The 25434-nt window shown below is 35.3% G+C and overlaps 1 protein-coding gene across 6 annotated transcripts in view; it reads right to left on the bottom strand.

Annotated features, from left to right (window-relative positions):
* St7 (suppression of tumorigenicity 7) overlaps window positions 1-25434 on the bottom strand; it is a 276254-nt gene that overhangs the window by 228541 nt on the left and 22279 nt on the right. Inside the window, exon 1 of one of the 6 annotated variants that reach the window (XM_063241753.1) lies at window positions 17259-17328. The exons of the other annotated variants lie outside the window; for them this stretch is intronic. Coding sequence (XP_063097823.1) covers window positions 17259-17313 — 55 coding nt within the window. The 5' untranslated portion in view covers window positions 17314-17328. Of the gene's footprint in view, window positions 1-17258; window positions 17329-25434 lie in introns of those variants that run through there. 6 annotated transcript variants of the gene reach the window in all.

A 25434-nucleotide genomic window follows, 5' to 3' on the forward strand; every position in this document is an offset into this window, starting at 1 on the left:
GCAATCTCAATCAAAACTTGTAGAATGAAAGAAATTATAAAGATCAAAACAGAAATCATTGAAACTGAGACTAAAAAACTACAGAAAGTTAGTGAACTCTCTCTCAGACAAGGGGCTCTTGTCTAAAACATATAAAGAATTAAAGAAACTCAGACCTCCGAAATTCAAAGATCCAATCCAAAAATGGGCATCTGAGATGAATATGCAATTCTCAGATGAAGAAATGCAAATGGCAAATAAATACATGAAAAAATGCTCATCATCATTGGTCATTAGAGAAATGCAAATTAAAACCACACTGAGATACCATCTCACTCCTGAAAGAATGGCCAGGATCAAGAAAACCGACAACAAATGCTGGAGAGGCTGTGGGGAAAAAGGAACTCTCCTGCACTGCTGGTGGGAGTGTGGACTGGTACAGCCTTTGTGGAGATCTGTCTGGAGATTTCTCAAAAAGTTGGGACTGGAAATCCCATTTATTCCAGCTATTCCACTTCTAGGCATATTCCCAGAAGAACTGAAAGCATCATACCACAGTGATATATGTGCACCTATGTTTATAGCAGCACAATTTGTAATCGCCAGATCTTGGAAACAACCCAAGTGCCCATCAACTGAGGAATGGATAAAAAAGTTGTGGTATTTCTATACAATGGAGTATTATTCAGCTATAAAGAAGGATCACATTGAGATATTTATCAATAAATGGGCGCAGCTTGAGACCATACTCATTAGTGAAATAAATCAATCTCGCATGTGTGAATACCGAATAGTTTCCCTAATGTAAATAATGATTCAAATATATAAAAATATGTGGTAATCATGATTCCCCATTAGGTGGCCTTGAAGCCTTATAAAGTTTTCACTCATTAATTAGAAAGGCTTTATTCTGGGCTTCTTGATATGAAAATATTTGAAGCTAGAGTATATGAAGTTTTACCCAAATATTTCAAGGAAAAAGACACTATGGTAACTACTATTAAGTCAGGTTATAAGGTGGTGAAGTACTAGGTTATTGAAACAGTCATGCTGTGACCTCTATTGTTATATTGTTATGTCCTGTTTTATCTCAATCTCCCCCTTATTGTTTCAAAAAAAATTATTTAGTTATTTCTTATGTTTGTCTTAATTAAAGAAAAAATTCAAAAAAATTAGGATATATAAATAGTAACTCTTTTTGATTTCCTATTAACTTGTTTTGAAGTCCTGTAGTACTCCCACGATCTTGTTTTGACTGATTAGACTCTGTTCCATTCTATATGATAGTATCAAGTTTGAAGACATAGGCAACTACTTTGAAGACAATAAGATTCACTAAGATACCCATTCTGGTTTGACTATTGTCTTCTTTGGAAGTCCTGTAATGTTTACAATGCCTAAGTTTTATTGGTCTTGTTCTCTACTGTTTTGTCCAACTTTATAATATCTAATAAGATAGACAATTCTTTTTAAGGAAACAAGGGACAACGTTGATAACCATTGTTGATAAACTTGTACTCTGTTCTACACCATGTGCTATGTCTATCCTTGGTATTGACTGACAGCTTTGTTTTGCCATATTTGACTGTATTCTCCCCCCTCCCCCCAAAGAAAGTAATAAGCACTAAGGAGTAATAAAATCCAAGATGTGTAAATTTTGTTGTAAAAAAGAGAGGGGAAAAAAAAAAAAGAAAAAGAGCTCTAACGGATATAACAGCAAGTGTGTTTGGGGGTGTTAAATAGCTGACTTTATCAATGTTTTTGGAACATTGAACACAGCTGTTTGCAGTCTCCCTGTTTGAATGTCCACCTTGTGTTCTTTGATACTGTGATTTGAGGAACTATTGTCAAGAAGATAGTGTGTAATCTACTAGCAGGTAATTTCTTACTGTTATGTTTTTTTTGTTTTGTTTTGTTTTGTTTTGTTTTGTTTTGTAGTTCTGTATTGCGGGTACCCTTACGCCGCTTTGGTTTGTTTTGTGTTTTTCTCTTTTTCCTCTTAAATAAAAAAAAAAAAAAAAAAAAAAAAAAAAAAAAAAAAACTACAGAAAGATCAATGAATCAGAGAGCTGGTTCCTTGAAAGGATAAACAAGATTAATAAGCCTTTTGCCATTATTTACCAAAAGAAGAAAAGACCCATAGTGATGAAATTAGAAATGAAAAAGGTAACATCACAATAACCATTACTGAAATCCAGAGGACTATAAGAAACTATTTTGAGGAAAGAGAAGATGGCTGCCTGAGGAGCAACAGCAAGGCTGAGAGTCTGGGAACTGACACTAGAGGAAAGCAGGTACTCCGAGATGTAAACAAAAGATAAGGAAGGTCTGATATGGGAGAATAAATGAAGAGAGAATCTAGCTGGACAAAAATCTGGTATCTGCAGGGTTATTTATATGAGGAGAAATCAAACCATTCCTGGATCATGGCACCCTACCCATCAGACCTGGCATACATGCCATCTTGGGAGAGGACTGGATTAAAGGAGGAAACCAGCTCTACAGTGGTGGCATGGTCAACAAAACAGACTCACAATCACCCGAACCTCTCTACTGGTACAGCAAGTGAAATACATGCAAGTCAGGAATTCTGAGAAGCCGAAAGCAGAAGGGTGAAATAAAAATGCCATACCCAGAGCTAGAAAACAATAATGCTCCAGGGATTGTGACTGGTAGGAAGGTGGGAAGAGAAAAGGCTTGTCCAGTATAGGAAAACTAAATGCTGCATATTTCCTGACATACAGTGGGAATGCGGTACTTCTGGGTCATTCAGTGTACTAGTAGGTCCCATGGGGTGGGCCCCCAGCAACTCGTAGCTGGGGAATGCCCAGGACTGTGACAAGTACATGGAATAGGAAGTGGAGCAAGGGAGATCTGTAAATGGAGAGATGGAGACTGGTGTGCAGGGCAGAGTGATTCAGTGGAGCCGGAACAGAGTCTGTATGAGGCCTTGTGCACTGCTCCACACTGGTAAAGGGGGTCCCCTGCTGAGCTTGGGAACAGCCCAACATTCTGCAGGCAGGCCTGAGACAGAAAGACAACTGCATACAGAGAGGTGGTGAACAGCACCTGGGCTGGAGGTCTTCTGGCGATATACTAGGAAAGGAAAACCTGTGGTGGGAAGAAACCGAGATGACTACATATTTGCTAGGCAGTAAAAGGCATGATAGCATGACATCCCTGGCAGAAGTCAACAGAGAACTGGAGAACCGGAGTTGAACAAACTACCCCACATTGGCTTCCTCATTCGCTGGCCTCCTTGCCCTCCTTCTCCTCCTCTCCACCTAATTGTGCCACACAGGTATATAGTAAGGGCCTATGTTTGTGTATTAGAGAAAAGGAATTAGCCAGGGTTATAATTTAAACAGTTCCATGCAAAGGATTGTCAGGGCAATCCATAACAAAATTGAGCTTAGAGAATCCAAAGAAAACTACAAATATATTAACATATTCTCACTCTCAAAATCTCTCCTAATCTCTAAATATACTTCCAATCTTTGTATCTCTTTTCCCGTATATAAATACTCTCAAACCCCCTCAATACTAACCTTTAACTCCAGCTACAAAAATAATTCCAGCACAGTCCAACTTCCTATTTTTCACCTCCTGACAACCCTCTTCCCTCCCTCTCTTCCCATTGATAGTTCCTTCCTCTTCCCCTTCTTTCTTCTCCCCACCACCTGCCACATCCCACAAAAACAAGTAGCACTACAATACAGTCTGTAAGAAGTACTTGTAAAAGTATGAAATTATGAAAACAAATTTTAATGTTTATGATTGGTATGTTGATACTGTTATAACCAGTAGAAATTCTCTCCTTACAACACAGCAACAGAGTCAAACCCAATAAATTGAATGTGTTGAAGTGATAAACAGTATCTCTCAACACATAAAGCTAGAAACACATCATTGGAAAACAACCTAACTAAAGAGATCTTCACAGTAACAAATTCTCTTCAGTATTTTCGTCAACCCTCATGCACGCGCACACATATACACACAGAACATAAAAAAACAGGGCAAAGAAAATGCCTCCAAGGACTTCCAATCATCCTAAAACAGATCTAAGGGGCACCGATGGAGAAAAAAATCAAAGGCATGTAATGACCAAAATTAAGCAAAGAACATCAGTGAGCTCAAAGAGATATAACCCAAAATAGTGCAGAACAAATAAACTGACCAATGTTACTGACTGTAGATGACACAAATAAAAAAATTAGAAGACCTGATCAAAACTATTCAAAACAGAACAACAAATTTACCAAAAAAAAATACAGTCCATGAAAAGATGTCAAACAGAGATCTCAGAAATAAAGAATTCTATGTGTTAACCTGAACAGCAGAATGGATTGACGTGGAAAAAGGGTCTCGGACATCAAGAATAAAATGGAAACAAATAACAATATAAACAATTTATGGAGCAAGAAAAATTCATCCAAACTACTAGAAAATAATAGGAGGCTAACTTAAGGCTAACAGGAGTTAGAAAGAAATTAGAGGACAGCACAAATGGGGAAAAAAAATCTGTTTCTAGAAATCATAACCAGAAAACTTTGAATGTATAGAAAAACAAATCAGCATACAGATAAATAAGGTTTACCTAATACTAAATCACTACAGGAAAAAAAAAAAGAAGCAGCAGCAGCTCCCCATGACATGATAGTCAAAATCCCAGAAGTCCAACAAAAAGATAGAATCTTAAAACTGTCACAGAAAACAAAACATCACTTATAAAGTAAAACCCATCAGGCTCGATCCCTGGTACCGGTAAAAAGGAAAAACACACACACACACACACAAAAAGCATCAGACTTACGCCAAACTTTTCAATTCAAACTTAAAAGGCCCAAAGACCTTCGGAATGAGTTATTTCAAGCCCTAAAAGAAAACAATTTCCAGCCTAAAATAACGTACCCTACAAAGCTATCTTTCAAAACTGATGGAGAAATAAGGATATCCCATGGCAAACATCTTAAGAAATTTCACAAACACCAAACCAGCACTCTAAAAAATATTTAAGAATATCACAGACAGGAACAATGATACCAAAAGCCAAAACGTCTGATAAAGTGAACACGACAAGGCAGGTAAACAGTTAAACAAAAAGGGGAAAATAAAGAAATCAACAACAACAAAAAAATGCAAAGACAAGAAAGAGTAAGTCAGTATCTTTCAGTAATAAGTCTCAGTTTAAATGGCTCAACACCTCAATTAAATCATACCAACTGGCAGACTGGAATAAACACAAAACCCAGTGGCTTGTTGCATTCAAGAGATTCATTTAATCCAAAAAGAAATTCATAGACTAATGAAAAATCAAAGTTTAGAAAATAATATTCCATGCACCCTGAAAGCAAGCAGGAGTGGCAACTTTATTCCCAAAGTAAACTTCAGGCTAAAACTGATGAGAAGGGAACAATGCAACAGGCACTGCTAACAATTATAAATATATATGTACCAAAAACTGGTGCATGCAACTTCATAAAACCAACACTACTGGCCATAAAAGATTAAATAAATACCAACACAATTATAGTGAGTAATCTCATTACCCCACTTTTACAGATAGATCAACTACACAAAAAAAGAACAAATACTAGAACTGACTCACATCTTTGAACAAATCAGTTTAATTGAATATCTACAGAATGCTCTAGCCTACTACAACAGATACACACTATTCTCACCAGCACATAGTGCTTTCTCCACAATGGACCACATACTAGACCATATAGCCTGCTTAAATAATGCCCCTTATAAAAATCGAGATCATGGGGATTTAGCTCAGCAGCATAAGCGCCTGCCTTGCAAGAAGGCAGTCATGAGTTCGATCCCTGGTACCGATAAAAAGGAAAAAAAGACCAAAAAAAAAAAAAAAACAAAAACAAAAAACAAAATCAAGATCATGATGCCCTGAAACAAGAAACCAATTCCGAAGAAACGACAGAAATTTTAGAAACATCTGAATATTAAATAATACTCCTAAACATTCAATACATTGTGAAAGAAATTAAACAATTCCTCGACACAAATGATGATGCCAATAAGACATAACAAAACCTATGGGGCACAAAGAAGGCAATCTAAAGAGTAAGTTTATTGCTATGAATGCTCACATTAGAAAAATAAAGCAAGCTCAAATAAATAACCTAATCATGTACTCCAAGGTTGTAGAAAAACAAAAACAACAACACTCTAAACACAAACAGTACAAGGAAGAAAATTTTAACAAATAGAAATTACTGAAATTAATACTAGAAAAACAATAGAAAGAGTTAATTAATTGAAGAGCTGGTTCTTTGAATCAATAAACAAAATACACAGGCTGGAGGTTTAGCTCAGCAGCACAAGCACCTGCCTGGCAAGTATGAAATCATGAGTTCAATCCCTGGTACCAAAAAAAAAAAAAAAAAAACAAATCCTTAGCCCATCTTACTCAAAAGGAAAAAAAGAGACCCATATCAACACAACTAGAAATGAAACTGGTGAAATCACAAGACAAATCACTGTCAAAATCCAAAAGATATCAGTAAAAATTTTGTACCCCAACAAATCATAGAATCTTGAAGAAACTGACAGATTCCTAAATACATGACTTACCAAAACTGAACCAGGACATAAAAACTCTGAACAATCTGATAATAGAAATAAAATTTAGACTGTAATAATTTAGATAGCAATAAAATATTAGCAAGAAAACATCAGAATTTTCCACTAAAATTCCAGGATTCACTACTAAAGTCTGTAAGAACTGAGGGGTACTTCCAAACACCTTCCTAGAAGTTAGCATTATTCTGATTCCAAAATCAGACAAGACATTAACCAAAAATTAATTAATGAATTAATTAACTACAGGCAAATCTCTTTAATGAAAATAGATACAAAAGCCTCAACAAGATTCTGCCAAACAGAATGCAACAAATCAACAAAAAGATCATATATCATGACCAGCTCAGCTTTTTCCCAGGGATGCAGGATGATACAATGTATATAAATCAATAAATGTAATAAACCATGTAAAGAGAAGGATAAAAACACAAGATCATCTCGGTAGATGCAGAAAAAGCCTTTGAAAAAATACAAAATCCATTCATGATTTTTTAAAAAAGGTGAAAATAGGTATAGAAGGACCTTACTTCAAACTGTTAAGAGCCATTTATGACAAACCCGCAGCCAACATCATACTATAGGGGGAAAAACTGAAAGCATTTCCTCTAAAATCAGAAAGAAGACAAAGGATTCCACTCTCACCATTTTTGTTCAGTAGCGTACTTGAAACTTTATCCAGAGCCATCAGGCAAGAGAAAGAAGTAAAAGAGACACAAAAAAGAAAGGAAGAAGTAAAACTGTATTTATTTGCAGAATATATAATCCATTATAAGGAAGACCCAAAAACCCCACCCCCATCAGATCACTCTAGTGATCTAGTAAATTCTAGCACTAGAACTAGTAAATTCAGGAAAGTGGCAGGACACAAAATCAACACACAAAATTCAATGACATTCCTGTATACCAGAAAAAACTTAACAAAAAGGATATCAGGAAAACAAACCCACTCGTGGTAGTATTATAAAAAATAAAGGGCTGGGGACTTAGCTCAGCAGCATAAGAACCTGCCTTGCAAGCAGGCAGTTGTGAGTTCAATCCCCGGTACCGATAAATAAATAAATAAATAAATAACAAAAACTAGGAATCACCCTAACCAAAAAGGTAAAAAGAGTTTTATAACAAAAGCCATAGCAGGATTAAAGAGAACAGTAGAAATGAAAAGATATGCCCTGCTCCTGCACAGAAAAAAATCCATATTGTCAAAATGGACATATTTATTAACAAAAAGACAGGTAGACAGACAGACAAAACAGACTGACTGACTGATTTAATGCAATCCCTATTAAAATATCAACAGTAGTCCTTACAGAATTAGGAAGAGAACCCTGAAATTTAGAAACCAGAAGAAACTCAGAATAGCCAAAGCAATCGCAAGCAACAAGAGCAAAGTGGTAAATATCACAATTTCAGATGTCAAGTTATTCTACAAAGCTTTAGTAAAAAATAGCATGGTATTGACAAACATAAACATGTAGACAACAAACCAGAAACCACAGAGATATCTCTATGTGCCTTCAGTCATGTGATCTTTGACAAGGTTAAAAACGAATGCAGGATAAAAAGATAGATTCATTAACAAATGATACTGAGAAAACTGGTGATCCACCTGAGGAAAAATGAATTTGGACCCTCACTCTATTCAAGTATAAAATCAAAATGGATCAAAGACCTAGACATAAAAACAGAAGAACTGAATCTGCTAGAAAACAGAATAGGTAAACACTTTAACACACAGGTATTTCCAAGGACTTACTGAACAGAATCTTAACAAGATACAATGTCAAGAATCAACAAATGGGTTTATATCAAATTAAATTATGCAAAGCAAAGAAAACAATCAAAGACAACCTACAAAATGGGAAAAAATGTTTGCCAGCTAATCTTCTCATAGAGAATTTATTAGAGTACATAAATAACTAAAAAACAAACAAACAGACCCTAAAAAAATAAGACCCCTCTTTGTTCATTTTGTATTTTTTTTTGTCAAGTAAATACACTTTTGGAAATTAAAAAAGACCTTATCAAAAAATGAACAATTAAAATGAATAAACACTTGTCAAGAGAAGTACAAATGGCCAATAAATACATGAAAACATGTTTATCATCTTTGGGCATTAGAGAAATGCAATCAAAACACCACCAAGAGTCCATCCTACTCCAGAAAGAATGGTTACCATCAAAGATAACAACTGCTGGTGAGGATGTGGGAGAAAATGAACCATCTATTGTCGCTGGGAATGTAAACTATGGAAATCACTATTGGAGATACCACAAAAAACTAAAAATAGAAATTCCACTTGACCCAAATATACCTCTTTCAAGTATCTTCCCAAAAGAGTTAAAGTCATCATATTGCAGTGATACAATGTAATACTCATGTTTATAGCCTCACAATTCTCAATAGAAACATTATAGAAACAGCCTAGAGGCCCAACAAAAGATGAATGGATAAAGCAAATAAGGTATATATAAAACACACAGTATTAACTCAGCCACAAAGAAGAAAACATTTGACTCATTTGTAGGAAAATGCATAGATCATGACACCACACTGTTAAGTGAAATTAATCAGAGATAAAAGGTCAAATGTAGCCTTGTGTCTGTTATATCAGACACCCCAAAATTAGATAATTTAAAAATAAAAGATGGTAGGAAAAAATGAGGTAGACTTTTTGGAGATGGAGAAGGGTACATAAGGGATCAAAAATTATCAAGATTCATTATTTTTGTACAAATTCTCCTAAATAAATGTAATTATTATGAATCTCAAAATACACTAAAATAATAACAAATATATAACATCTCTTAAGTATAAACGTTCTACAAGATAACGTTGATTAGAGAGATGTTAGTAATGTCCCTAATCTTTCTTTCTTCTCAAGATACCATGTACTAGGCTGGGGATTTAGCTCAGTAGCATAAGCACCTGCCTGGCAGGCACCAAGTCGTGAGTTTGATCCCCAGCACCAAAAAAAAAAAAAAAAAAAAGATATCATGTAGTGCATATGCACCTGCCTGGCAGGTGCCAGGTCATGAGTTCAATCCCTGGCACCAAAAAAAAAAGAAAAGGAAAAAAAGGCATGTACTAAGGGCCAGATTTTGTTTTGGTAACAAAAGAAGAATGACCTGGCCATTACACCTTTTCTAAAGGCTTTGTGAAGGCTTGAGTAGTGATACCCTTTAATTCCTTGTAAACCACAGTAGTAGAATTTGGAGTATCTAAGTCTATTAATAGGTCTATTATTTTTTTAAAAATATACTTGTTTTAAGTAATTTGAAAGGCATTATGAAAGGCACAAAGAAACCTAAGTTCCATCCCAATGCCACCACAAACTGACAAGCTCTTAGACCTTAAGATAGACTTCACAGTCAACCAGAGGTCTCATCTGTAAAGTGGATGACAAAGATTATCATGCAGTGTTTAACACACAGTAGGGGCACTAACTACTTTGCTAATGTTTTTGGACCTTGCTCTACCCGAAAGACTCAAAGATTTTTCCTCTCCTCGTGCACAGAAACAGCTCCTTTTCCTTCTTTGGGTCTCAGTTAAAGTGTCAGCTCCTTAAAGAAGTTTTCCCCATCTCTTCTAGCTTAGTACATGTCCCTGTTTTTCTCTATCACAGCCCCCATTTAGTTCCTTACATACCTCTTATATATGTAAGGTATTGGTTTAATAGTTCAATTATTCATTATCAGTTTTTCTTATCAGAACATAAATTCTACCAGTAAAGTATATTCTGAAAGAACAGCACCATGACTGGACACAGCAGATGTGCAATAAATAGCTGATAGATGAATAAGCAGATGAATTTCTGGGTTAAGTTAACTGAGTCTTCCCTACAGGATTTAAACTTTTGCAGGAAGATTTACCTTATGACTCTCCTCGAAGGCCAAAGGATAGATAGCATTTATCTAGAGATTTTACTAATGCACTTTGGCAAAGGTAGTTTTCATTTGTATCATGAGAAAACAATAAAATACCTAAACCACACCAAGTAATATTCAGAGGTCAGTAAAAAGTAACAGACCAATTAAGAAGTGACAGCTAATAAACTGAAGGAGAGAACATAACAAATATTTCCCATGCTGCTTGATTAAGAATAGTCTGATCAACATAAATAAGCCTAGTATGCTATCATAGTACCAGACTCATCATCTATTAGCAGATCACCTTCTGTGAAAGTCAGCAGTTTTTAACTCAATTTCCTAGACTATGTTTCTCAAATGCATTAGCATATATTTGGACATAACAGTCAAACACAAAAAACTAGGAACATGCAGTTAATGGCAGAAAGCAAAAAGCAGCAGACATCCATCTGTTATGCAAGAGCAGGAATCATGGCTTAGCCCTACAAGGCCTTTAGAAATATGCGCATCAGAAATCCAAACTTGGCAACCCACAGGACATACACAAACCTCCAATGTGTTTCATAGACCCCCCCAAAATATTTTAATGTTTCTCAGTTCCTGACATGTATAAGTTGGAAGATTACATAAAAATTGGTATTTCCAACTTTCCATGAACTATATAGTTCAAAAGCAACCTACATTCCCCGTAAGAGCAGCAATGGTCTAGAATAAATAACTCATTGGCTCATTCCATTTACCACCTGACTACTACCAACAACATCTGAGATTACAACTCTTAGATATATTCAGTGTTATGATCCACATCAGTAGCTGAATAAAAGGGGTGAAGAAGAAAAAAGTCTAGTCAAACTAAATAAAACTAAGACATTACAGTTTGCAGAATCATCCCCTCTCTCTGTGAAACAGCTTCTCTTTTATTCAGGGCTGCTTTCCATGGACTTCCCATGAAGTGCCAGTCCTTGCCACTTAATCACTTGCTCTGATCACCCTTCTGCTCACTCATACCACCTTACCAGGAAGAGTTTGTTACTCTTTCTCACAGAGGATAAGCATACAATAATGAACATAATACAGTACCTCTCATTTGTGGTAATCTGCTTATCAAAATCCTTTGGATCAAATTTAGGTAAGTGTATCTCTGTACATTAACACAAATCTACCTCAAGATGGGGAATGTTAATATTACTCTAATGAACTTTTAAAGGTAAAGACACAAAGAAATTCCACTACCTCATACACAAGGGCAGAACCAAAATTAATAACCATATTTCCTAGGTTGATGATCCTTTCTTTCATCTATCCACTATATTTTATTATGTACATTTCTAGAGTTTCAGCAGAAAGCAAGTCCCACAAGAAAATTAGGATACTGTGAAGAGAGTTTCGTAAAGGAGCTATTTAGAAAGGTTTGGAAGAGGCACAAATTTTGGTGGCGACTCACTGACAGATAACTAACTCACTCCCTTAAATTATCTATCCTCCTCCAGCTTCTTCCTATGAGCGAAATGTAAACAGAAGACAGAAGCAACACCACTGACTGTCAAAGCCGGTACAGATTATCTCTCAGGGCACAGCATACAGCTTAAAAAACATGAATCTGCAAGAGCAAACAAAAAATGACCAGTTCAACATGCAATCTGCAATCATTTATTTAAAGAGGGAGAAGAGGTATTATATATTTGTCAAACATAAAAGAATTAGGAACATGCAGAGTTAATGTGAGAACAGAGAAACTACTGCTACACCTTCATGGTTCAAAACTATATACTTCTCTTTTTCATGGAAGTAGTTTAGACAGATTTCTTCTGTGTCAAAATTCCCTCTAATGCCTTGCTGAGCTCATTTTTAAGTATTTGTAAACCTTATATATTATATGTATGTACTAATAAATTAAAATTTTAAAAAATCTAGGTCACAAAAATATCCCCAAAGGTTTTCCTTTGATCTAAAAACCTTATGTTGGCTTCTCCTTATCTGAAGATAAATATATCCTCTAGTGCAGTGATGGTGAATCTTTTAGAATTTTCAATAATACAAACAGCTCACTGCAGCAAAGTATGCCATAGATTCACCACTACTGCTCTAGTGGATTGTACTACAAAAATCCAAGGAACTTTCCCAAAACACAATTGCTTCCTTCATAAATAATTCTATTATTTCTGGGTGTGGTGGTACACGCCTATAATCCTGGCACTCAGAAGGCTGAGTCAGGAAGATCACTCCGAGTTTGAGGCCAGCCCGGGCTACAAAGTGAGTTCAAGGCCAGCCTGAACTGCATGTGAAACCCTGACGACAATAATAATAATAATAATAATAATAATAATAATAATAATGCATAAAACATCAGTCAATGAGATATTATATACTTTGGCACATGATTATGTCCTTTTTTTGATATTTTGGAAAGATAATTTTTTGAGAGTTAACAGTTTTTCTAATTTGTTTTTAATTAATATATGAAATGATTTTTTTAAAGGGCAGGTTTTTTAGGAGCCAGGAATTTAGCTCAGCAACTCAAGCATTTGCCTAGTAATTGAGAAATCATGACTTCCATACCCAGTACCAAATAAAAAGGCTGGGTTTTTTTGTTGTTGTTGTTGTTTTTTTGTCTGTGTTTGATTGGTGCTAGGGAATAAACCCAGAGCCCTGTACATGATAAGCCTACACGACTCCTGCCCTACAGCTCCAGTCAGCCCTACAAAGATATCTTTCAATCCCAAAAAGTTATACATATTTGCTAATCAATTCAAAAAACGTTCTCCAGTCTGCTTCAGAAGAAACTTTAGAACCTTGAAGATATTAACATAAGTGAAATAAGCCATCAACAAAAAGACAAACATTGTATGCCAGCTCTAGCCAGGTTCTCACAGTCATCCAATCCAGAGACAGATCGGAGGCTGCCAAAGGCTGGGAGAAGAATCACAAAGTTTCAGTCAGAGAAGAAGAACATGTTCTGGAGATGGATGGTGACTGCACAATATGAATGTATTCAACGCCTAAAACTATCCACTTGAAAAAGGTTAAAATGGCAACTTCTATGTTGTGTAATATAAAAGTACAATTTTAAATCAGGCATAGTGGTATACATCTATAACCCTAGTACTCAGGAGGCTGAGGCAGGAGGGTTTCTGTGAGCTACAGGCCAGTCAGGGTTACATAGTGAGTTCAAGATCAATCTAAACTACAAAGTAGAGACCTTGTTTAAAAAAAAAAGTATGATTTTAATATTATAAAACAAACTTCAATAATAGGCCTCTGCCTTGCAATATCTACCCAACCCTAAGATAAAAATTTCATTTAGTCTACTAGCTACCTGTTTTTCCACCTGAAAATACTTTTTCTATACTATAATAAAAAAATGACTGATTCTTTAAGTAAATCTCTGCCTTTGATATATCTAGAATCCCTCTGATTGCTAGTTTTGAAGTTTTTACACAGTGGAACTCAATTTAATCCCTAGTCCTTCTACATAAACCCTATTTCCCATCCCTAGTATCCATTCTAAGAGGATTTTGTGATACTCATTAACAGATTTTGTGATACTCATTAAATTAAAAAGCTTTTGCACAACAGAAGAAACCAACAGAGTAAAGAGAAAGCCCAGGGATGGGAAAAAATTTTTATCAATTATTCCTCAAAGAATTAATATCTAGAATACATAAAGAACTAGATACATATGAATTTCCGAAGCCTAACCAAGAAGATATAAAAATCCTAAATAAACCAATATCAATAAATAAAATTGAGGATGTAATTAAAAACCTATCAACAAAGAAAAGCCCAGGCCCTGACGGATTTACTGCTGAATTCTACAAGAAATTTAGAGAAGATCTAACACCACTACCTCTCAAGCTCTTTAATGAAATTGAAAGGGAAACAATACTCCTAGATTAATTTCTGGAAGCAAGCATTACCTTGATACCAAAACCAGCCAAGGACACAACTAAAAAAGAGAATTACAGGCCAATTTCTCTAAAGAGCATAGGTGCAAAAATCCTCAGTAAGATACTGGCAAACAGAATGCAACAAATCATCAAGATTATACACCATGACCAAGTGGGATTTATCTCAGGGACTCAGGGATGGTTTGACATACATAAACCAATAAATGTAACATACTCCCATATTAACAGAACTAAGGACAAAAATCATATGATCATTGCAATACATGCAGAAAAAGCTTTTAACAAAGCCCAGCACCCATTTATGAAAACTGGAAAAGATGGTCTTCATCTCAATCTGGTAAAAGCCTTGATAATAAACCAATAGCCAACATCATACTAAATGGACAAACACTGAAAGCTTTCTCTCTAAAATCATGAGCAAGACAAGATATCTCCACTCCTATTCAACATAGTCCTGGAAACTTTAGCCAGAGCAACTAGATAGGAGAAAGAAATAAAATCAATAAAGATAAAAAGGAAGAAGTTAAATTAACATTATTTGCAGATAACATAATATTCTACATAGAAGGCTCCAAAACTCCACTAAAAATCTGGGAGAAAGCAAATTCAGTAGCATAGCTAGATACAAAGTCAACACTCAAAAATCAATAGCCTTCCTATACATGAACAACAAACTCACTGAGAGATAAATCATGGAAACAACACGTTTCACAATAGCATCCAAAACAAAAAAATAGCTATGAGTCAATCTAATGAAGGATATAAAAGAACTCTACTTTGAAAAATACAGAACTCTGAAAAAGGAGATTAAAGAGGATATTAGAAAATAGAAATATATTCCTTGCTCTTGAGTAGGAAAAACCAATATAGTAAAAATGGCCATACTTCCAAAACTGTTATACAGATTTCATGCAATTTCAACCAAAATTCCAATAGCATATGTCACAGAATTAGAAAAAATAATCCTAAAATTTATCTAGAACCAGAAGAGACCTAGAATAGCAAAGGCAACAAAAGCAAGGCAGAGGGCATCACATTTTCTGACTTGAAATTGTACTATAAAGCTTCTATGATTAAAAAAAAAAAAACAAACCAGTGTGGTAGTAGGAAAAATACAGACCCAAAGATCAATACAAATTAGAAGTTGCAAAAACAACTCTAGACATACTCAGCTGCCATATCCTTGTCTTGGTTACTTTTCTCTCATTGCTGGGACAAAATATCCGGCACCCCAAAGGAAGGAAGGAAAGGTTTACTTTGCTTACAGTTTGTGGAGGTTTCAGTTCATAATCAGCTGACTCTAAGGCAGGGCAAGTGGCACTGGGGCAACACTTCAAGGTTGCAGCAGCCAACAAAAGCAGCCTCAGCAAAATAGAGGGAGAAAAAGCCTCTTCTCTTCCCTTATATTGTATACAGGCCACCCCTGACCCCCAGCACAAATGTAGCACTCACAAAATCTCCTTGCCCTCCTCTTGCACAGGCTGAGGATGTTTATAAAGTAAGGATCCTGGCTCCCCACCGAATTTCTTACTTACACTTCTAAACTTCTAAGCTGACACAATGTATCGACCAAATACATTCACTGGAAGAAAGATAGCCTCTTTAATAAATGGTATCTGAAAAACTGGTTCTACACATGCTGAAGATTAAAACTAGACATATTTTTCACCACTAAATAAATCAACATGGATCAAAGATCTGAATATCAAAACAGAAACAAATCTGCTAGAAGATAGAATAGGTAAAACTTGTGAAGATATTTGTATAGGCAAAGACTTTATGAATAAAACCCCAGTCACACAGGAACTATCATAAAGAATCAACAACTGGGATCTCATCTCATTAAAATGCTTTTGCACAGCAAGAAAAACCATTAACAAAGTGAACGGATAACCCACAATGTAGGAAAAAAATGTTTGCCAGCTGTTCCTCAGACGAAGGATTACTATCAAGAACATAAAGAACTCAAAAACATATGAAACCTCCCAAATTGAAAAACCCAATCCAATCACAAATTGTTTCTATAAACATATGTCATTGTGGTATGATATTTTTAATTCTTTTGGGAAGATACCAAGAAAGGGAATAGCTGGGTCAAATGGAACCTCTAGTTTTGGTTTTTTGAGGAATTTGAATACTGATTTCTGTAGTGGGTGCTCCAGTCTCTCCTCCCACCAAAAATGGATAAGGGCTTTTTTCCCACAGCCTCAGCATTTGACATTGGTTGATTTCTTGATGATAGCCATTCTTTCTGGGATAAGATGGAATCTCAGTGTTATTTTAATTTGCGTCTCTTGAATGACCACTGATGTCAAATGGTTTTTCATATATTTATTTGCTATTTGTATTTATTTATGTGAATAGTGTTTATTAATGTTACATTCGATTTAAAAATCAACTTCAAAAAATTTCTACTCTTATTCTGGAGAGGACAAAGACAGAAGTAAAGTATATAGTGTATCAGACGGTACTAAGCATAATAAAGAAAAAATAAAACAAAGTAAGAGAGTAAGGAGTGCCCAGTGTACAGACGAGTATGGAAGCGGATTCATAGTTTTAAAGGGTCAAGAAGGCTGAACTGAGACAGTGAAATTAGGTAAGAAACCTGAAAAGCATATGGGGGTGAACTTTGCAGCTTTCTAGGAGACAGTGCACAAAACAAGAGACAGTTCAACCTATGTTTGTGTGCTGCAGTCTATATAACAGAAAAAAACAACCCACCTATTTTCTATGTTCCTTTTTATAGTAGAATTATACCATCTGCATCATTCTAATTTGTAAAAGATCATTTCCTCATGTACACACACAACAGAATAAAACAAACCAAGATAAAGCCCCTATATGAAGGGGATTCACAGGCACTAACACAAAAAGAAGTAAAAGGAATAAACTTACCCAGTCTAGAAAGAAACTGTTCTAAGCTGGAGAAAATTGAAAAGAAATTCATCATTTGCACTTACTAACTCATTCTTTTGCTTGACAGAGAAATCAAAGGTTGTTTAATGATCAATCTTCCTACTGCTGAAAACCATACACACACACACACACACACACAGACACACGCACACACATACACACACACGCCAGAGTTTTCTATTAACCAAGGATAATCATTGGAGGAAAACTTCTAACAAAAAGAGTCACAAGCTGCAAACAAAATGCTTACAAAAAGAAAAATACAGAAGACATGGAGACAATAAAAACAGAATAAAATGTAAAAAGAATTGTGAAATAAAAGATTTTACATCATTAGAATAAGATTAGGTGCTGTTTCTCAAAAGAGCAGGTGACAAAATTATAAATTTCTTGGTTAAAATAATACCTCAATAAAGACAGAGAAGCTACTGCTAAATTTCCAGGATACATCATGGGCTGAGTGCTGGACTTACAGCTGTTCCGTCCATGAAGGGTACCCACAAAGCTACACGTCACCGCTGAGCACTTGAAATGTGACAAATTCCAGCGAAGCCATATTACAAGGTACAAAGTACCCACTAGATTTCAAAGTCTTAGTTTTAAAAAACAAAAAAAAACACTATAAACATCTCATTACTGATTAAGTATTCCTGACCAAACCATCTGAAATCCAAAACACCCAAGCTTTTTGAGCACCAACTTGAAGCTATAGATGGAAATTGCACACCTGACCTGCCAAGTCAGGCCACAAAGCGCAGATGCACTAAAACTATAGCTAGATATTCAAAGTGTAGATGAAACATAAATGAATTTCATGGTTAGTCTGGGGTCCCATTCCCCAAGATATCATTATGTGTATGCAAACATTTCAAAGTCTGAAACAATCTAAAATCCAAGATATTTCTAGTCCCAAGCATTTTGAATAAAAGATAAACTTGAAATGATTTTTCATATTTAGCACACTTTGAAATAATAGTATGTTGTATATATTGGGCTATTTCACTATATTATCAAAATTATTTTCAGCTGTTTCTTTTTACCTTGTTAATGTTTCTTCTAGAAAATTTATGTGGCTTGTATATCATATGTCTAACTGTATAGCACTGTATAGACTATAAATTCATTGAGGACAGGGTTTAATTGAATCATTTTTTGGTTCCCTGGGGAGCCTCTAGCATAATAAACCTTCACTATGTATCTGCTGAATGAATAATGTTTTCATATTAGTGGCCTCCAAGTGTGTCATTTTCAAAGTATGCATTCTGGAAGAGCATCTTGTGGCAAAGTAAGTAATCAATTCAAGGAACACTGGCCCACTGTCTCTTGTGGATTATTTAAAATACTTACAGATCAAGATTCCTCCCATTTTTATTAGAATACAATAATCAATTTAATCATTCAATTATGTCATTAACTATGATCACAGAGATTTCAAAAACTAAGAAATGAAAACATCTGCTTCATCTTTTAAACAGTGTTCTCTAGTGTTCATAATATTATTAAAATAAATACATTTGTCCAAAAGATCAATTAGCTTTATAACTTAAAATAAATTTAACTGTAAAGCCTGTGCCAAACAATGTTAAAAGACTCAAAAAAACACAATAAAAACTAAATGTTACAGATAACTAATACTCTAGTGAATTCTATCAGTTTATAAAAAGAAATTAAAGAGAAAATACCCTTCATTCTCATTTTTAAATATTACTAAATATTCAATTTTGTCAAGATGGGGAAATCTGCAACCTAATTTGCCTCAAATATTATTCTAAAGTGACAAAAATGAACATTCTGACCACCAAATTCATCAGTGTAACTAATATAACTGAAATATGCATTGATTGGGAAAATCATAATGAGGCTTTTTTTAAAAAAAAAAAAGAGTTGTAAGGATGTTTCAAACATTTTGGGTTATTTATAAGTCAGGGCTCCTAAACTAACAAAGGAGAAAAACAACTCATACTGTTATGACTGTTTAGACAATTTTAGACAATTTTAGAAAATAACATACGGTATAGTTATGGCAGGTGACTTCCAGTACCAGAGAAAGAGCAGTTACAGAAATGAACAAGAGATGTTTCTGTAGACGGGTTCACCGGATTATATGAATAAGCAGTAAGGTCAGTGATGACTGGCTCTGTCTCTGTCTGTTCCTCTAGGTCTGTCTCTCCCTCTACGTGTAACTGAGTGCTGAGAAAATCCTATGGGAAATCAACGTGCATAGCATTCAGGCAGTAGTGCAAAATCAGAAAGAAAACAGAGGCCAGTTTTTTAGTGACAAGAATAGGGGAATAAGTATAGCACTTCAAAGAAGGAAGAATTTTTTGGCCACATCCCTGAACAACCAGGAAATATAGTGTAGGAGGCCTGACGGCCATGGAGGCTTGATAATAGGAGCCGCACTCCCTGTAGGTAAGTCTACTGTCCCTCAAGCCTGTCTCATATTCATGAGGAATCCCGTCAGCTGCCTAGGATAAAAAATGCCAACCCTATTTAGGTGACTCTACATATCATTCTAGCCCTCATTTACAGTTTATAGCCTTCTTTTGGAGCAACTGAGAATAGTGAAGGGCTATTCTTCAAATAACACATTTTCTCTCCTTTTCTGAAAGAAAGACAGGATCAGACATTCAAAACGCTAGGCACTGGCTAGTATCATACTAAAAAAAAAAAGTACAGTACTTAAAAGGAGTAATACTGAAGGACAGGTGACCAGGAAATTGGAGATTGTGAATGTGGCTAGACAGACTATTTGAAAAGGCTCAAAAGATAAGAAACTGTGCATGACTTCTTACTAAAAACCCAACTGCCTAAATTCTTAATCATCATTCTCAATCTCTTTTGCTGCTTCCTCCTCTTATTCCCAATCTCTTTGTGTTGGAAAGTCCCAGAATGCAATTTAATGCCCTTTAAGTACACTTATTTCTTCAGTAAGCACATCTGATCCCACACTTTACACCTATAAACTGTGGCCAAAACCTAATCTCTCTACCTCCAACTCATACACACCACTGCTAATTTACCACATTTAAATCTAGTCTTCCCCAAGAGCTCTTCCCCTAAGACTAGCTTTCCCATCTCATCTAATACCAGTTAGCACTGGTACATGAATGACTGCTATCTCCAAACAATATGATATTTAGAAGTGTTTTTTCAAAAATCATATCTGTATCTCTGCCCATAAGAAAAACGCAAATTAAAACAACACTAAGATTTCATCTTATACCAAAAAGAAGTCAAAGAATAACAAATGCCAGTGTGGCTGTGGTTAAAAAAAAAGAAACTTCTTACACTTTTGGTGGACATGCAAATAGTATAACAGTATGGAAATCAGGATGGAGATTTCTCAAAGAATTAAAATCAGAAATTTCATGTGACCAGGCTACTTCCCCTCTAGGGATCTTTTCCAAAGAGCCAAAGACATCATACTATAATGATACATGTATTCCAACATTTATAGTAGCACAATTCATAATGGCTAAACCCCATAAACAGACTAATGGATAAAGAAAATGTGGTATTCATACACAATGGAATACTATTTGGCTATAAAGAAGGATAGATTGAGACATTTGTAGGAAAATGGAAACCTCTGGAAATAGCACGTTGAATGAAATAAGCCAGCCACACAGGCCTAAATAACATATTATATCTCTTATTTGAGTAAGGAAAACTACAAACAAAGACAATAAAGGATGGGTAGAAGGAAACAAGGAGATACATCTCTAATAAGTAGAAAGGGATCCAAAAATCCAAGGGCAACGGGAGAGGGGAAGGCTAATTGGAAGTAAATAGAATAATATATGCCATGTACAGGAACCTAGTAACCTCAATGGATGTAAACATTTCATGTCATAAACATGAGCTAAGAATAACAGGAATGAAAATGGTTTTGGAAAGGGGATTTAGAGAGGGAGGGAGGTGAAAAGAGGAAAGGGACTAAAAGACAAAAGAAACAAGCTGTATTACGGACATGTACCCTCTCCCCAGAACAAATGTAAACATAATGTACTGCAAGTATGTACTCATAAAAGGAAAAATAATAATAAAAGAAAAAACTGAAATAGCTGGAATTCATGCATCAAGAAAACTCTCATTTTAAAACTATCCATTTCTTCTTGCTATCTAGATCCCATAAAATAGCCCAAATTTTGTCTCTTCTGCAATGTAATTCTTCAGCTATTCATTAGATTCTCAAATTTTTCACCTTTCCATAAATTAGCTAGAGTCAGTATCTGTTGCTTAAAACAAAAAACAAACAGCAACAATAACAACAAACATTCCTTACTCTCTGGAACCACCAGATCTCAACTCACTGACTGTTTCATCAGCAGTGACTTTTAGTTTGCTACCTGTTCTCCACCTTCCTTTCTAACTAAGGCAAAAGGAAAAAGTCACCCAATTTCAACAACACATTCTAACCACACATGCCAAAATTGTTCTGAATCTTATCTGATAAATTCTACAAATTAAAACTGTCACCAAAGTTTCCAAATGGGCTGTGTCAGTTATTCATAGAAAACACAGTGAATAAGAATCTCTAACAGGACTCTCTAAACCATCCTATATCATAAATTCTTTATTATAATCCTTTCTTTTATTCCGATGCAATCTACTACTGTAACTAACCTCAGTCAACTCAGTTAGTCATTCCTAATTTAGTAAAAATAAAAAGGATTACATCTCATCTTTGTATCCTCACAGGGAGCAGGAGTGGTAAGTGTTTGCAAGTTTTATCAGAAGTAATTAAAAAGTACAGCATATTTTTTGAATGTCACTATATATCGAATGATCCACTGCTAGTATGTCTGAGTACGGAGTGTTTATTTTTTATCATACTGAAAAAAAATAGGAAGTTAAATGGTCCTATAATAGATTTAATATTTTGATAGCTCCAACTAATTTATGAATTAGATTAGGTGCGATATGTACATGGCACAAAACTAGTAATACCACAATTCCACTGGTTCTTTTAATCTCTTTTTTCATTAAACACTCTATTTAAACTAACAGTAAATAAAATAATCTAAAACAACTTTAAATTTCTCATCTAATTTTTCCCCTACCCTTAAAATATCTGATAAACAGGGAAAGGGTGAATAAACATCACTATATAATTCTCCAAGGTTAACAGGATGTTCCCAAACAATGTGACTTTATGACAGCCTCACAAATGCACAAACACCACCTAGTGGCAAAAACAATTACTTCACCATAAAGTTATCACCCACTAGATATAGATATAAACTACCTACCAAAATCTAAAGCCTGGTGAGTTTTTGTTCAGGATCTAATTCTGTAAGCAAATTTAACAAGCACATAGCTGATGGGTCAAGAGTAATGACAGTTTTTAGATAATGATCAAGACTGAAAGGCGATTAGTTCAGTGTCATTTCAATTTAAAACACATTTCTGGGGGGCCTCTTAAAGTATAGGAGAGTAAATTATTCCTGTATCAAGCACCTATATTGCCATGTGTAGGGGCACACTTATACTCTGCACCTCATTTAGACCTCACGGAAACCTAATGAGGAAGTAATTTAAACCTGCATTGTACAAGTAAGGAAACTGATTCTCAGATATTAAGTAACTGACCTTAAGTAGTACATCAGGTGTAGAGTCAGATTACCATAATTGGAGGTGATGGAGTGGACAGGGGCCAAGAACAATGGGGCTTCCAGGAAAATGGCAGAGTAGTAAGCAAAAACAAAACAGCCTCTACAAAACTGGGAATACAAACACTGGAAAATTAACACTGGGGAAGAAAAGGAGGAGGAGGTGGATTTCTGGGACCCAGGAAGGATCTCCTGAGATAACTGGAGCCTTCAGAGAAACTGAAGAGACAAAACACAATACAGAAAAAAGGAAGAAGCAATCTGTATTTTTTTTTTCCTGGCACAGGCTTGTGATTCACCTACAGAGACATGGTGAACACAAGGACTCAGGAGATCTTGAGGGAGAAAGGCAGAAGTGCAATGGGCCAATGGATGCTGTCTGCTCCAAGAGTTCTCTGTCCAGGCGCCTGTCACATCCCATGAGCACACAGACCAGCCTCAGTGTGAACTGCGGTGGAACTGTAAGTCCCACTGCCTGCTTGCTGGTGACTGCACTGATCTGGTGTCTAACTTCTTTATCTACCAGCGTGGACAGGGACAGATCTCAGATTGGAGACTGCTGCAAAATTGTAGATCCCAGAAGAAAACCACGCATTCTAAATCACAGAAATGCCTTTGTTTTGTTTTTTCTTTTATGTACTCTTTTGCTACTCTTTTCTTTTTGTTGGGTTGCTTGGTTGGTTGAAGTTTTTTTCTCTTTTTGTTTTTCTGTAACTACTGTTTATAGTTTTATTATTTGTTTTCTTTTCTTTTCTTCCCTTCCTTCTTTACCAGTTTCCTGGCCTGGGAAATCTTTCTTGGTCTTTTGTCTTACTGCTCACCTCTTTTTCTCTTTTCTTTTCTCTACTTTTCCCTCTTCTCCCTTTTACTTTTCCTTCTGTAATTATTTCTCTTATTTTTATCTCTATATAATTTTTTTTCTCCCTTTTTCTATTTTCTACTTCTTGCCAGTTTTTTCTCTTACCTTTCCTAATTCTGTAAAAATCCTACTCCCCAGTAAGATTCTTTGTACCACCCTTCCCACCTCCTTTTCATATCATAGAGTTTAAGGTTTGAAGTTTCCTTCTTGCATTCCCTCATTCCCAAAACCTGTATCTTTACTAGTGTAACTATAAAGCTTTGTTAATACTTTGATAGTTAACTCTTATAAAATTACTGTTTAATTCTTGTCTACCATTAGTGAAGATATATCTGTCACACCTAGTATACATTAGCTATAAATCAACTGGATTGCCTTGAATTTTACATCATAATTAGCAGTTTCTTCTCTAAGATTAACAGTGGTATGTAATTGGTTCTTATGGTATGTTAAAGTCTAATTTGCCTTGACTAATACTACTGTAGCTGATTTGCTTAAAATTAACAGGGTCATGTTATTGTCACTATTTCTCTGTAAGCCAACATGCAGAATGTCTTTGTGACTTTACAAATACAGAGTGCATTCCCAGAGAACTGACTTGCTGGGCCAACTTCTCTTCTCAACTTAGCCAAGATGGTGGGATCTTGGGATTGTGGTAAAAGATTATAGCTAGGGACACCCGAATTACATCACTGAAAAGCAACTACAGATTCCACGCTAGCAAAAATTGTTAAGACTATAAGAATGCAAAAACCTCAGTAGAAAGCAAAACAGACAAGAAAGAAACATGAGAAGAAAAGACAACAAAACACCTCCCAAACTGCCTAAATCCTTGGAAGTCAATCCAGGGGATGCCAAGGAGCACAGTAGCATACACCTAGGCCATACACCCAAATTACTTAACAGGATAGCAGATGAGGTTAAGAACACAGCTTAGATACTCAGAGGGATTAGAAAAGATATAACTAAGGTAAAGTATAACTAAGATAAGATAATAAAAATAATAAATATAGGAGCTTTCAGAAGACACTAATAAAAAAGTAGATTAGTTAAAGGAAATGACACAAAATGCGAGTGACCAATTTAACAAAGAATGAGAAACCATGAAAAGATTTCAATCAGAAATCCAGGAGATTAAAAATCATATTGAAAGTATGGGCAGCAGAATTGACCAGTGTGCGGACAGAATTTTAGAACAGAAGACAAGATGCCTTCAAAGACAAACCAATCAAAGATACCTTAAAAAACAAAAAGAGAACACAAAATATGGATCCAACAACTGTTAGACAATCTAAAGCTTTATCTTAAAACAAGTGGAATGTGAAAAATCAGAAGACAACATAAATGGTATTTTTTTAAAACCCCGTTCACAGAAATAATGGCAGAAAATTTCCCAAATATAGGAAAAGAAATAAACACAAATAAAGGAGGCATACAAAACCACAAAGAGCCATGACCAAAAGAGAACCTCTCCATGCTACACTATTAGCTTAAGTACATTACTTGTCAAAATCTTAAAAGCTGTTAGGCAAAGGCAAGGAATCACATAAAAAGGTAAACTCATTAGAATTACAGTAGACTTCTCTACACAACTTTAAAGACAAAGAAGGTTTGCAGAGTATTTCAAACTCCCCAAAATAACTTTCAACTCTGACTTATGTCTCCCGCAAAACCTCCCCTT

This window comes from Cavia porcellus, unplaced genomic scaffold, assembly GCF_034190915.1.
Source record: "Cavia porcellus strain 051 isolate PalLab524CR breed Dunkin Hartley unplaced genomic scaffold, mCavPor4.1 scaffold_2, whole genome shotgun sequence".
Taxonomy (NCBI): domain Eukaryota; kingdom Metazoa; phylum Chordata; class Mammalia; order Rodentia; family Caviidae; genus Cavia; species Cavia porcellus.